Source organism: Ambystoma mexicanum, chromosome 8, assembly GCF_040938575.1.
Source record: "Ambystoma mexicanum isolate Mex_15411 chromosome 8, UKY_AmexF1_1, whole genome shotgun sequence".
NCBI lineage: Eukaryota > Metazoa > Chordata > Amphibia > Caudata > Ambystomatidae > Ambystoma > Ambystoma mexicanum.
The window spans coordinates 533,343,050-533,357,830 of NC_090929.1; the positions used below are offsets into that span (position 1 = coordinate 533,343,050).

General features: G+C 45.3%; 1 protein-coding gene across 2 annotated transcripts in view; it reads right to left on the reverse strand.

The window, feature by feature from the left end:
* Positions 1-14,781, reverse strand: part of MEGF6 (multiple EGF like domains 6) — a 1,562,146-nt gene that overhangs the window by 68,701 nt on the left and 1,478,664 nt on the right. For both annotated transcript variants that reach the window (XM_069610227.1, XM_069610228.1), the window contains 2 exons: positions 4,302-4,430; positions 1,214-1,342 (listed from right to left, as the gene is read on the reverse strand). In XM_069610227.1, coding sequence (XP_069466328.1) covers positions 1,214-1,342; positions 4,302-4,430 — 258 coding nt within the window. The remainder of the gene's footprint in view (positions 1-1,213; positions 1,343-4,301; positions 4,431-14,781) is intronic.

Genomic DNA, 14,781 nt, shown 5'->3' on the forward strand with positions numbered 1-14,781 from the left:
CCCCTAGTACAGCTCCCCTTGGGATCATCTTTGGCTCCTCTCTCTCCTTCTCTCCACACATCAAATACCTCTCCAACAAGTCCAATTTTCAGCTTCATCTCCTCAGGGGCATTCCACCTTTCCTCATCTTCCCCCAGTAGCGCAATGTCTCCAGAGCCCTGGATCTTACTAAGCTTGGCTATTGCAACAGCCTCTTCCTTAACCTGCCTCTTTCCTCCCTCCACAACCTCCAACTAATCCAGAATAGGGCTGCAAGACTTGTCCTTGACCTTAAGCCCAGGGACTGCATCTCTCCAGCCCTAAAGTCTCTACCCTGTCTCCTGCTGACTGCAAGGATCAAATTCAAATCATTCTGCATCATTCACAAGGCTGTCTGGGGACTAGGTTCTCTCTACAACCAGCTATCCCTAAATACCGTCCAGCCAGAACCCTTCAATCCTCTGGCTCCAACTCTCTGCAGGTCAAATGTTTCTCCAAGTAGAGAGTGGGAGGTAGAGCCTTCTCCTCGGCTGGCGCCTCCCTCTGGAACAGCCTCCCTCTCCCCATCAGACTTGAGCCGGATCTTCTTATGTTCCAGAAACTTCTCAAGACCTTCATTTTCTCCTCTTCCTTCCATCTCCCCTTCCCTTGCTCAGCTCTCAACCTGCCACTGCGACTGGGGCCTGGTCCCTTCTTAGTCATACAGGGACTAGTGCACCCACCTACCTGTCGCTCCCAGCATCCTTCGCCCAGCAGTTGCCATTGGGCCCCTTTCCCTGGATTATCCCTACCCAGTCTGCCTGCCCACTGCACTTTGCCCCCCCTCTTTCCCCTGGCACGTGCCACCTTGGCCTGTACAGCACTTGCCCCCCCACCCTCCCTGTGGTCCCTCCCATTTTGCACTTCGCCGTCTACCCCCACCCCCTTGCACTTATCTCCTTTAAGCGTGTGCATGGTAGGAGTGTCACAAGGCCAATATAACCGTCTCTTTGTTTTCCTCTTGCTTTTTTTCTGATGATATCCCATGCCCCCCACCACTTCTTGTCTTGTGGCGCCTAGAGACATTTGTGTATAGGCACCATACAAATGTCCAATAAAATTAAATAAAATAAAATAGATTATGGATTACGAGGGCTAAAGGGGGATAATCTGGGCTCAGTGCGTCTAGTGTAGGCAGCAGAGGGTAATGGTTGAATGGTTTAGGTGTCATAACTGACATTACTCGAGCACTTACCCGTTTGGCACTTGTCGCCAATCCAGCCTGCACGACAGAGGCACTGTCCTGTTTGACGCTCGCATAGACCACCGTTCAGGCAGGAGCAGCTATGAAGACAGTCTTCACCATACTTTCCTTGGGCACATTCTAGTAATAAAAAACAGAAACGTCCTTCACAGTGCAACGCAATCAACTTGAAATAGAGTACATGAGCTGGAGTAATCAGACAGCCAGGTAGTAGGGAGTAGTTACTACAGTTTTTTCATAATGTATCATCTCGGGTATGTCGCATTCAATTTTCAAAAATCTCCAGAAATGTTTTGAATTATTCAAATTGCTTCAGAAGTAGTGGCAATAACACTAAAATAACAATGAAAGAGTCGAAAGATCACCCCGATCTGGCAGAAATCAAAATGCATTCAGGATTCACGGTACATATCATACTCCATGTCAATAAAAATATGAAAATATTGTTAGGTGGCCATGAAAATAGCCGAGGGCATGGCCACCTAACAGCACGCATCGGCAATCATACACTACTTAATGACACATTGCACAACACCTCTGCCACCAAAATCAGTGTAGCTGGACACACAATCAGTCGCCTGGGCTTGAATACTTTCCTGACTACCTCACAACGCCTGTCCATTAGCCAGCTCGACATGGGCCGTTAGCAGGGACTTGGCCACCCCTACCAACCTTCGTACAGGCTAAATTCACACATGTATTCACATTTCCTCTGACATACATCCCATATCACAGACTTCGGTCCCCCGAGGGTGCTCGCCTGCAGCGCTTTGAGGCCATACCAATGGGAATAATGCCATATTACATTACATTAGATACGCCAGTCTAAAAGTCTTTTTCTGGTCTTAGTCATTTTGGTCTGATTTAGCAATTTTTAAGTGTTTAGCCTTCAGTGTATTTATTCTGACTCTGGCATGCTGACTTCACTAAACCGCCCCAGTTTTTGTTTTTTGGCATGGTCGCCATACGCATAAACCTCATCATAGATGGTCCCACAAATGATCCCAAGATGCACCAATGAATGTCATTTTCAAAATGTTTCCTTCTGAATAGGAATGGATTTTGTTTACTTTCAACACCATTGAATGTTGCTCAGTTCCACTGAAAGGGCTATGATGTCTTTAGACAGCAGAGTCTGAAAGAGCTATAAATTATGTCAAATACTGCATCCAGCCTCTGTGCTCAGTCAATACCAGGTTTATAATTGTAAGGCAGGCAACAGGGCAATGCCCAAAAGTCCAGCCCATTTTCGTATGAACCCGTTTTTTCTGACCAGAGTGGGGCAGTTTCATTTTTAACTAAGGTTACTTAGCAAATATGCTTTCAAATGCATTATTTGCAAAATAGTTTACCCAAAACACCCCCTTGGGTATTACTCATAGTCCATTCTGGATAGTAACGTATAGTAGTGTGTGATTTTGGGTCACTTTATCATTGGTGCCTGCACCGATTTTCTGTCCAAGTCCGACCCTGGTTAATATCTACTCTAATTAAAAATGGGGAATTACCACCACTTGTAATCCCATGGTAACTCCACTGGACCAGGTGGCTGTAATCCCATGGTAATTCCACTGGAACAGGTGGCTGTAATCCCATGGTAACTCCACTGGACCAGGTGGCTGTAATCCCATGGTAACTCCACTGGACCAGGTGGCTGTAATCCCATGGTATGTCCACTGGACCAGGTGGCTGTAATCCCATGGTAACTCCACTGGACCAGGTGGCTGTAATCCCATGGTAACTCCACTGGACCAGGTGGCTGTAATCCCCTGGTAACTCCACTGGACCAGGTCGCTGTAATCCCATGGTATCTCCACTGGACCAGGTGGCAGTAATCCCATGGTACCTCCACTGGACCAGGTGGCAGTAATCCCATGGTAACTCCACTGGACCAGGTGGCAGTAATCCCATGGTAACTCCACTTTACCAGGTGGCTGTAATCCCATGGTACCTCCACTGGACCAGGTGGCAGTAATCCCATGGTACCTCCACTGGACCAGGTGGCAGTAATCCCATGGTAACTCCACTTTACCAGGTGGCTGTAATCCCATGGTACCTCTACTGGACCAGGTGGCTGTAATCCCATGGTACCTCCACTGGACCAGGTGGCAGTAATCCCATGGTATCTCCACTGGACCAGGTCGCTGTAATCCCATGGTAACTCTGGACCAGGTGGCTGTAATCCCATGGTAACTCCACTGGACCAGGAGGCTGTAATCCCATGGTATCTCCACTGGATCAGGTGACAGTAACAGTAATTCAGTTTGGTGGTGTTTCGGGAGATTTACTGCTGGAATATTGCCAAACTCGTAATGAGGCCCACAGTAGCAGTTGGATTTCTAAAAGTCCCAATGCGGCTGCACAGGTGGAGGGAGAACTGCAGGAGACATTTAAGGAAATTAAAGAACAAACATCAACCTGTTTATGAACACTTCATAGGCTCCAAAACTAGAAGCCCCACTTAAACAGGGTGATCTATGGATGTCTTATTTCTTGGGTTTACTTTTTGGAAGAATTTTGTAATGACGTAAAAATGTGTAAAACATTCACTATTTCCAACTCAAATATTTCAAAATAAACGGCAAGTGGCATTTCAAATACAATAGCCATATTGGCAAGATGGCTTTGTCAATACCGAGCCATAGTACTGGAGTATGGCGGGCAGCAAGAGGGTGGTGAGGGTTTGAGTCCTAACACATAGGTACAATGGGCCAGCTATGCAATATGGCCTGCCTTCTTTTCAGTAGCACAGATGGATCAGTTATGCACCAGTATCAGGGATTAAGAGGAACAGTGAGGCAATGCAGTAAACTTACTAGTTTCAAGTTTACTGAGTGCTTATAATACGCTTGGAATGTGTACATGCATCTTCATTCCCACTGGAGGGCATTGAAGTCCAAGCAGTGAACAGATGCTGGATCTTAGAGAACACCCAGGAAAAGACCCTGGTGCATGTTGCTGTCGGACACCAATGACAAGAGAAACATTGCTTTTCAATGACTTTTCTTAAGCAACGATGGCCTGCCCTGAAATACCTAGATTATCTCAGGTTGCTAGTACATGATCTATCGCTGCTTACCTCGCTCGCATGCCAGTCCAGTCCATCCTTCTGGGCACGTGCAGCGCCCGGTGATGTGGTCACATGTTCCTCCGTTCCTACAGAGACAATGACGGTGGCAGTTCGCGCCATAAAAACCAGTCGGACAAGCTAAATGGAGGGGGAAGGGCAATGTATTAAAATTAAAGCAGTTGCTTTATCAAATGCACATCACTGATTGTGAGGACAAGGCCTGTACCATAGAGACAACAACCAATTGAAACATTTACTTGCAACCATTAAAACACTGGTGCATGGAAGAGACATTCTCCTCCATTTTAAATCTGTGCACCGAATAACAGAAGAGAGCAGGAAGCCATTATGATGGCGTACACCCTCACAAGCACTCACCCTGACAAGGTCACTGATATGACTACTACAGTATGGCCACTCCTTCATCCTCTGTAGCTGTCATGTCATTGATATGATATGATATGATATGGTATTTGTAACGCGCCTATACACAAGTGTCACTGGACTGTCTACAGGTGTACATAGGGATAAGCTAAGTCAGGGTTCTCCAACTCCGGGCCTCGAGGGCTGCAATGCTGATGGGTTTTCAGGATATCCCTCATTAATATTCATGAGGACAAATGTGCATATATTTAGAATCAGTGTAAGCACATTTATATCATGAATATTATTGAGGGTTATGCTGAAAACCCAGCATGGCTCTGGCCGTCGAGGCCTGCGGTTGGACAACCCTGGGCTAAGTGGTGCCATTGGGGTTGAGTATGTCATCCACGTGCATCTGCCAGCCCATCATCAATTTTAGTGATCATTCTGCCACCATTTAGGCACAGACGTCTAACAGCAAAAGCGACCACTTGATTCTGGCTCTGCTACAGTAATTGTCATTCTGCTTGCAATAGCGAACTAGATCGGGACAGTTTGCATGCAAAGTCCTAAAGGGAAACAGCTCTTTTCCTTATGAATGAATGAGGGCATTTGCAGATTTCCACGCCGCAAATTGGATTGCATCAATGTGCTTCTTGAGTGAAGGAGTGGCTACATGCAGGACTCAGAAAAAGGGCTTTTCTTTAATTTTAAAGGATCGGTTGTTCTTTGGTAATCTTAAGTTTTATACTACAATAATAATAATAACAATAATAATAATGTAGCATTTTGATCGCTGCTTATTATTACCCACGGTGTGTGGTGCTCATTTATCGAACTCGGAAGGATGAAAGGCTGAGTTTGGCTCTGCCGGGATTCGAACCTGTATCAGGAGGCTCTGCACAAATGTCAAAGCGAGTGCTCTACTTGCCGTGCCATTGGACTCCGCAGCCTTGCCCTTGGAACACAAGTGTCTGCTTTTTCTTGAGCTGCAGTATGGTGTTAGGACTGTGGAGTATGTATTAGTTGAATGGCGGGAGTATCCAGGGTTGCACGGGTTTATTATTATGATGCCTTCGCCGAGGCCCTCGGGTGCATTTTCTAGTAAGCTGGATATGTATTGTGTTGAAATGCTGGCTGAGAAGGGGCTTAAGTAGTTGGGGCAGGTGTTTTTAGATATCCCTTCTGAAAGGAAGACAACAGGAACCACTAACTTATTCCAGGTGTTTAGGATCATATCTGAGTAGTCCACATACGGCCAGTGTTTAACCATTCCACAGTGGCAGGTCGATTGAGACGGTAAGCATTGTGTTCTTCCATGGGGATTGTGGTGTGCACTGTGGTTCCCAGCCTTTTTGTACAGCTGATCTACCACTCCAAGTTCTTTCATGCTTCTCACACTCATCAGGGAGGCAGTTCAATACAGCTGTTCGTGGTTCCATTCACATTCATTGGTTCAAGGAATCCTGGTAGGTGTGGCTAACCACAGTCCACCTAAAACCAGTTGCCCCACTACAAAATGTTACAGCCACAGTGCAGGGGTTACCTACAGTGTAGCTTTTGTAAGTGGGGCATGGGTCATCCTGGTTCAGCCTCTCTGGGGTCCGAAGCTCCCACAAAATGTTTCCTTTGATGGATGAGTGTGGTGTGCACTCAGGCTCCCCACTCTCTCAGACTTGCAGTTCAGGTGATCTTCTCCACCAAGCACTTTCATGCGCCTCGCAGCACTCATCAGGGAGGCAGTTGAATGCAGGCGTTCTTGATTAGCTCCAACTTCAATGATGCAAAGAATTCTACTAATCATAGTTAACCACAAGCAGTCACAAACCAACTCTTCCCCATTACATAATATTTCAACCAAAGTGGTGGGGGGGAGAGTAACCAATAGTCTCCTCAGTGTTCTTTTAGATAATATACAATGCACGGGGGAGAAGGGGGAATATCTTCAGCATAAGGGTGATAACAGAGATTGTAGTTGTCAAAGATTTTTAGGCAGGGAGTATGTATATGTTGGGTAGCAGTGCTGATCAAAAGGCAGAGACATTGGTGTTCATTATGCGTTTGCCAGTAACCCGCTAGTGATTCCGGCAGGTTACTAGCAAACCCGCCTTACCGCTACTGGTGCCCGATATCCTGGTTTCACCGGGATATTATGGGTGCCAACAACAGCTGTAAGTTCCCATTCCATGGAGTCCTATAGGACTCCATGGAATGGGTTTGCGGCAATCACCGGCACCGGTAGTACCAGTGCCAGTGATTGCAGCAACTATTTGCCTTTAGGGGCCTGAAATACTGCCAGGTCAGACCTCTCAGTGGATCAGAGCCCCTACCGGGAAACTTGGAGCGTGCTGGTCTGGTAAAAATGTGGGTGCTGGTATTTCCAGCATTTTTTCCACCATTTTTACCAGACCGGCACACTCGACTTAGGGCCTCATTACGACCTTGGCGGTATGGGGGTTAACAGCGCTGGTAAAGCTGCTGGCGCTGTTAACCCCATACTGCCTCATTACGAGGTCCGCTCCAGGGACCCGCTCTGGACGCCTGGTTTTACCAGACTGTGATAAGCGAGGGGGTAACAGGAGTCTACTGTTTGCAATGGTCAGGAGGAAGGAAACTAAATGTCGAATAAATAACATTTTCAAATGGTGTAATTGCAAAAGAATAACCGAAAAGGCAAATGTTTTCACACATTTATAGCAATGGCTAGAACGTAAGGGCATGTGGTCTTCTATAGTGTAGCTGCTGCCATTTTGGCTTACACATTGGGGATTTCTTCAAGGTGCTGGACTTAAAGGAACAATTTCACACAAATCATATCACATACACTCCAAATCTATAAACAGCTGATGACAAAACCAAACCACAAGACATTCCATAAAAGTAATGCTTGTTTATGAATGGACTTATTTAGCCAAAAATAGTGCTTGCTGATTTCACTATGAGTTCTAAAAAGATGTGGTCCAATTTCAGAATCTCAAAATTCAGAAGATCCACTAAACATTTCAGACAGATTTTTCAGAAGGTTTTGCTGAAATGTTTAAAACAAAAAAAGGAATAGATTTGATTTAAAAAGCTTTACGCTGTCCACACAGTTCATTCTAAAAGTTGTTTTAGCCTCATATTTTAGTTTTTAAGAACAGTCTAATTGTTGGGCTTCTTGGTGGCCTGCGGTGTTGGGAAAGCAGCATATGATTCACAGGGCCTCATTATGACCCTGGAGCTCCCGTAATGAAGTGGGACGGTACAGGACCGGCCCCCTTCATTACGGGAGAGCCGATTACGAGCTTCCCTTTGCGGGACCCGGATCAGACGTCTGGTAAAACCAGACGTCTTTTCCGGGTCCCGCGAGGGGAAGAGGGAGGTAATAACGGGCCAGTTGTTATGTGCCCGTTATTACCTCCCTCCCCATTCCCATTGAGCCCTATGGGGGCTCGAATGGGAATGGGGATGGGTTCCTGCAAGGAGGAATTACCAGGTCCTCCTATGTCAGAATGACCCGGTAAGTCCTCATGGCAGGAACCCGGTAATGGAGCCCGGTTTGGAGACAGCCCTGGAGCTAATAGCTCCATGGCTGCCTCCAAACTCGTAATGAGGCCCACAGTCTTGTGCATTATGCATGGAGTTACAGTTCATGGTGCTGGATGGGGCAACTCAGTAGCATTTGGTGTGGCACCTCCGTTTGGTGCAAGCATGTTCCCAGGAGGTATGCTTCCTGCATTGTGATAGGATGATGAGAATCTGTGACACTATTTCCACAATATCTGCTAATGCCTACAACTTTGCTTCCCCTGCATAGACCAGGATTTCGGGTCTTCCCAAGGCAGCACAGTGATTCCCATCACATGGCTACAGAGCGGTACCAGCAGCGGTCGAAGTGTACGGAAAGCAGAAGTGGAACTATGTTCCCTACTGGCCTACAAACCCCATCACCACGCCCCGCTCCCACGCACAATACAAACCCCCAATCACGTGTGCCTGCTGTTTAAGGGAATGTTCAGTGCAGTGCAAATTTCAACTTCTTCCTACACTTTTATTTTAAAACGAAGCCATTCCGGAACTGTTTCTTTTTAAAATAGAAGCATAAGAACAGTAAAACTTAAGTAAAAAAAGTAGAGGGTCACCGCACACACCCGATCCCGCCCACTACAGCCACTGAGTACTGTATGAAAGCAGTGCAAGTGCAGGAGAGGGGAGCATCGCAAATCTCCAATGTTCCTCGCTCACTTCTTGCTCTACCTGCGTGCCCTGGTTCCCTGCTAATTGCCCTCGTTCCTCTGGTGTCTAAGGTCAGATACTGAAGGTAAACATCAGCTGGGGGTTCATGGCCCGGAACATTTATTTCCCAGAAAGGGGTCTTCCCCTGGGTCCATCAGAGGAGGAGCGTGGCATCAGAGAAGGGCTGCCCAAATCTTCACGCCAGGTGGGGTCAATGGGTTTGGAGGTTACTCAAACTTGACAGAAATGTTTTAAATATTTAATCGATTTTTTAAAAGCTGGAATTAACTTATCGTGTGCGTTAGAATTTAAAAATAACATTGGAATTGTTTGAAACATTTTTAGGCAAGTTTAGATTTTGGTTGAATAGTGAATCACTTAAACACAATTCTAAAAGTTTTTAACATTTGGAATTGTTAGTTGAGTCATTCTGACATCATGTACAACATTTTTAAAGTTATGACATCAATATCTGGCCCCATCAGCCCTGCTCAGAAACAGCTCCCTGGAATCGGGGGGAAGTTTGGAGCAGCACTTCATGGCTCTGTAGAGGGAAGGAGTGAGTGAAGAAGTCAAAGTGAAGAGTAGGGTGATGCTGATTCCGTGGCACCCTCTCAAACCTCAGCAGACATGGTATGTCCCCGTAGTGGACTCTGGAGGTGGCAGAGCAGCGGGCCCACCCTGCTGCTGAGTTCAGTACGGCACTAACCACTCTTGAATCAGGGTGAAACACTTGAGCACGGGCTGCCAGGCTGCTGCCTGGGTAGGAGTAAGGCCAGATGTAAACAGATGCATGCCCACAAATTTGTATTGTTTTTTGTTCATTTTGTTCTTCTGTTTGTCTCTCACTCATCCACACATGGGCATACTTTGCCTTGTTCCGCAGCTCTCAGCATACCCTTGGTCATGCCAGTGCCTGGGCTAGAGATTGTTCGCTACATGAGTACTGTGCTAATGAGAGCATTTGGCAGGGAGAGGAAGCTGTACCATACATACTTAATTTGAAGGCACTGATTTGCAGAAGGAACAAAGTTCCGAGAGGAGAGTGTGAATTCACTGGAAACAACACTGTCCAGAGAGGGTGTAAGGAGTTGGCCCCGGAGCGTGGGTTAGCCCTGAGCTCTACTGACTGTACACCTCTGGGTGACCGGGGGCTTCCCTGGGTTGGAACCCAGAGACAGGTTTTAGAAAATCTACTTTCAATATCTCAGTTTGTAGCTACATAATATGTGCCTTTTAGTAGATTTATCTGACTTTTTTGTGAATGTTCTATGGTTTATGCAGACTGGCGCCTTTTCTCTTTGCATTTTTACATTGCTTATTGTCAGAACTATACAAATACACAACTTTTCATTGTAATTGTGGTAAAAAAAGGCAGGGGGAACAATGTAGAAAAGTAGCACAACTGATAGCATGTGCTCCAAAAAGAGCAAGCAGCTAGCACAAGGTGTCCAGCAAAAGGGGAGGGAAACGCCAGAGTAAAGGGGCTACACAACCATACACGCTAGTGACCTAACCACCATCATTAAAAGGGAGGACAAGAACACAATAAAAAGGAACATTACACAGTTCTTCCGCATATGAATAGAACAACAATTCACTTTGTGACACACTTGAAGTACTTGTGAAAGAAGACCCCTTTAAAAACATATTTGGAAGGCATGTCCAAATGACTCGGATTAAGGGAGAGCTTTATGGCCCGGACTTGGCAACAAGCATTGGCAAATTCCTCAAAAAAGAGGAAAAGATAACTGAACAATCCTGGTCAGGGGTCTGAAACCTTTGGCTCTCCAGATTCTTTGGACTACAATCCTACTAGTCCTTGCCAGCATAGCCAGTGGAGAAGGATCATGGGAGTCTTAGTCCAGAACATCTGTAGAGCCCTTGGTTGCAGACCCTTGATCTAGGGGATGATTAATCTTAGAATTTAAATGCACTAATTAGTTTAATCCTGGATAGAAGTAGCAATGTTTTTGGAAGTCCCAACCTTGACTACATAGGCATAAAAATGTATCAAATAAAAAAAAGAGGCAGTGCAAGTTATAAAAAATGCCATCAAGAATTCAGGAATATCAATAAACATGGGCTCTTGTAGGCTATACAACAGCACAGAAAACAATCAGGACAGGAGGAAAATAAGGCACAATTCAAAGGAGTGAAGAGTGAAAGGTTTAACATGGAAACACATGAAATCCTGGAAGACAGATGTTCACAGAACCAGCAATCAAACGAAAGGCGAGACTGTGCAAGGAATCCGGAGCCATCCACAAGGAGATGTTCCTGGCCAACTTGTCATGGTCTCTTTGGACACAAGTTTCTCTTGGGGCACTTCCGGCGAAAGCAAAGACTGTGCATCTGAAAGATTGTGCAGAGCCTTCTTGGCATCTGATATGCTGGTCACATAGCACGGTGAGCTAAGCACTTGCCCCTGATATCTGTATACAGCCTGCTGTGGCAGGTTCGGATCCCGGCAGGATGAACTCAGCCTTTCATCCTTCCGAGATTGATAAATTGAGGACCACCCTGTAGGATAATAATGTCTTCTGTTATTTCAGCGCTCTGAGAGCTATGGGTGTGTAGCGCTATATAAGAAATACATTATTATCTACAACATGTTAACTGAAATATATGCAAATATGAATAAAGTATCAAGTGGCACCCCTGGCAGAAATACCATCTGGTTCTGGTTACGAGCTGATGGCTACCTCCAAAGTTAACCGAGAAGGAAAACTCCCACCCCCAAAACAGGGAGATTGCTGTATGTAAAGAGAGTTCAAAGGACCGCCTTGAGAAAACAGCAACATCAATGTGATAAGAGAGAAAAATAAACTAGAGAATACTCTAGGCAATGGTTTCATAGTCTGCAGTTCTGTGTACAGCGCTAAGAGGGAAAGAGTCTATGCTAACAGAGTAAATCAAGTGACCAGTGGCCACTGACAGATGAACATTTTTTTTGCTTTTCCAAAACTATCCAAGGCTTTAAGGAGAGATGGGCCCTTAAATATGTTGTGCATCATTTCACTCCTCCATGCCACCCCTCAAACTAACAGTGCGAAAATCCCCGTCTTTAGAGCAAATGGTGCTGTTTCCAACAGGAGAGATCTGCACAATGATCACTGGTGAAGCTGTATTCTCCACTGACTGTGAATAAATAGTGCATGGGGGCTGAAAATCAAAAACTAGGCTTCAATGTATGGGTGCCAAATATAAAATTGGTTTGGGAAATTCTAAACCAAGAGCATCCAAAGAACATCCATAATCCAAGGATGGGAGAGGTGGATGCGTAAGGGAAACGCTAAAGATGACCAAATGAACTAGGAAATAGAGAAGATTTGAAGTGCACCCGATGGGGACAAAGGAGAGTTAAAAATTGAATGCAGATGAAATAACCACGTGATCCCTGATACTAATTGGTAGTAGTGGAGGAACAGGGAATGTGTTTTACGTGGGGGATCATTCTCAAAGGTGCTCATGAGAAACCCTGCATCATTTTAATATGCCAAGGAAGATAGAATGGAATTGGCTTGCTGAAATCTAAATGGGGAATACTCTCAGTTTAAAGCCTGCCTTGCAGGCAAAGAGACCCAAACCTATCATTCAGAAAGACCTTCGAATTTGAACGATGGGAACCATATGAAGAATAAGAAGAAAGATGAATATAGAAGGGGGAAATAAGAACCAGAACTCCAATCCTCAAATATCATTTGACCAAGAGGAAACCCTGATAATGCCAGCATGGAAAGTAAATGGTTTAGCAGCAAGGATCAAGGATGGAGGCTGCACCAACAAATCAGCTTACAGGGCACTTGGAAAATGTGTCCCTTCATCTAGGATCGAAGGGTAACAAAGCTACTTCAGACCTGACATAAAATCGAAACAGGGCCCAGCCAGTGGGGGAGTGGGGTTAAATGTCTACTGAAATCCAGATCTACCATTTAAGGTAGAGGGAATCATACCCTCAAGGGAGTACATTCAGGCAACAGATCTGAAAAATACCAAAGCATTTGGTCGATCAATCAGCATCGGGAGTGTCTGCATCTCCTCTGGAAACAAATGGATCCAAAGGCAGCACTCGAGCCACTGCGCCAAGAAAAAGAAATATTGATGGAACATATTAGGATAGCAATATTAATTCTGAAATGCAAAAGTTGAAAAGTGGAGAATGGGAAGGAAAGAGGCAATAAACTGTGAATAATTGCTGGAACACTATCTTGAAGACACCTTACACCAACCGGCAGATGAAAGAGGGCTTAGAATGCACAAAGCCATAGACGATAGAATGCTTATACCACCAACCAATAAGATGAGTCCAGTGAGCGCCAACATCTTCTACGTCAGGAACAAAAAATGTTATTTTATTTGTTTATTTATTTTTTAATTTGTAGAATGCAATAAGCCCTGAGGCATCAAGGCGCTGTCACGTGACCAGTTATTTGCAAACAAAGAACATGTATAATAGGCAGTTACAAGATCTTGCAAACAAAGAACAGGTGTAGAAAGCAGTTACAAGATCATTATTCAAACAAATAGCAGTGTTTTTAGGGATTTCTGGAATGATCCGTAGGAATGCTAAGCTCGCAAGTTAAGAGGGAATAGTTTCCATTGTTTGGCTGCAATGGTTGGGAAGCTCGAGCCTCTAGCTTTATCCCATTGAAATTTAGGATGGATGATAAAGTAAGTATAAGTCAATCTGGTAGTTTTGGAAGAGCTTGCTTTAGATATCTCCTGTGATAGGTAGCAGGGGCCTCATTGTAAAGGAAAAGGTGAGTGATTGACAGTACCTTGAATCAGATCTGCTCGCGAATGGGGAGCCAGTGGGCCTTTCTCCGGACTAAGGTGATGTGTTCAAGTTTCAGGATATTCATGCATGCTCAAAGTGCATTGTTCTGAATAATCTGCATCTTTCAGATGTTGTGCTCGGAAGTGCCCAAGCAGAGAGCATTACAACAGTCAAGCCTCGATCCGATGGTAGCTAAGGCAATTGTAGGGCAGCTGTCCGGCTGTAGGAAAGGTTGAGATGCATTTAGTAGTTTAGTAGTGTAGGCGGCCGCATAGGCAATGGCATACACTTGCTGTGTGAGAGCATTGCATCCAGGTAGACTCCTAGTGTCTTTACCGGGGCGTGATACAGGAATCTGGATGCCATCAATGTGAAAGGAAGATTATTAGGCATCTAGTTTCTTGATCACCACCAAGGGACCCACAAGGGGGATCTCTGCCTTCTCAGCATTCAGACAAAGGCAGTGTGTGGGCATCCAGGCCTGGATGGTCATGTAGACAGAGTTTAGAGTAGGAGAGTCCTACAGCTCGTTGCCAGCAAGAGGGAGTAACATTTGTGTTTCATCTGCATAGTTTGTGTAGGATATGCCGACAGAGTCTAGAAGGACAAATAGAGGTTTTGTAAAGATATTATAAAGGGTTAGGGAAACACAAGACCCTTGCAGTACTCGACAGGTTATGGGGGCCGATGGGGCATTGGCATTTTTGGAGAATAGTTTGAAGGATCGATCACCCAGGAAAGAAGCAATCCAGTTTGTGGCCTCTGGTGAGAAGTTAGCTGTGGTGGTTAGGTGGCAGCAAAGGATCCTGTGGTCACCCAGATCAAATATAGCTGATAGGTCAAAGAGTAGCAGAAGGGCATGCTTGCCATAAACCCTGATCTCATCAAGCTGTTCTTTCAGGTCCAGAAGTGCTGATTCCATCCCATGGCCTGGTTGGAACCCCGACTGATGCATACCTAAGATGTGATTGGATTCTAGATAATGCTGACATTTCAGTAGAAAGGGACTGTTGTGATGGGGTGACAGTTTATTGGAAATGTGGGGTCTATTGATGGTTTTTTAATGATATGGGGAAGTACCCATGCTTCCATGAGGCTGGTGGGGACAATACCAGTGGAGAAAGAGGCATT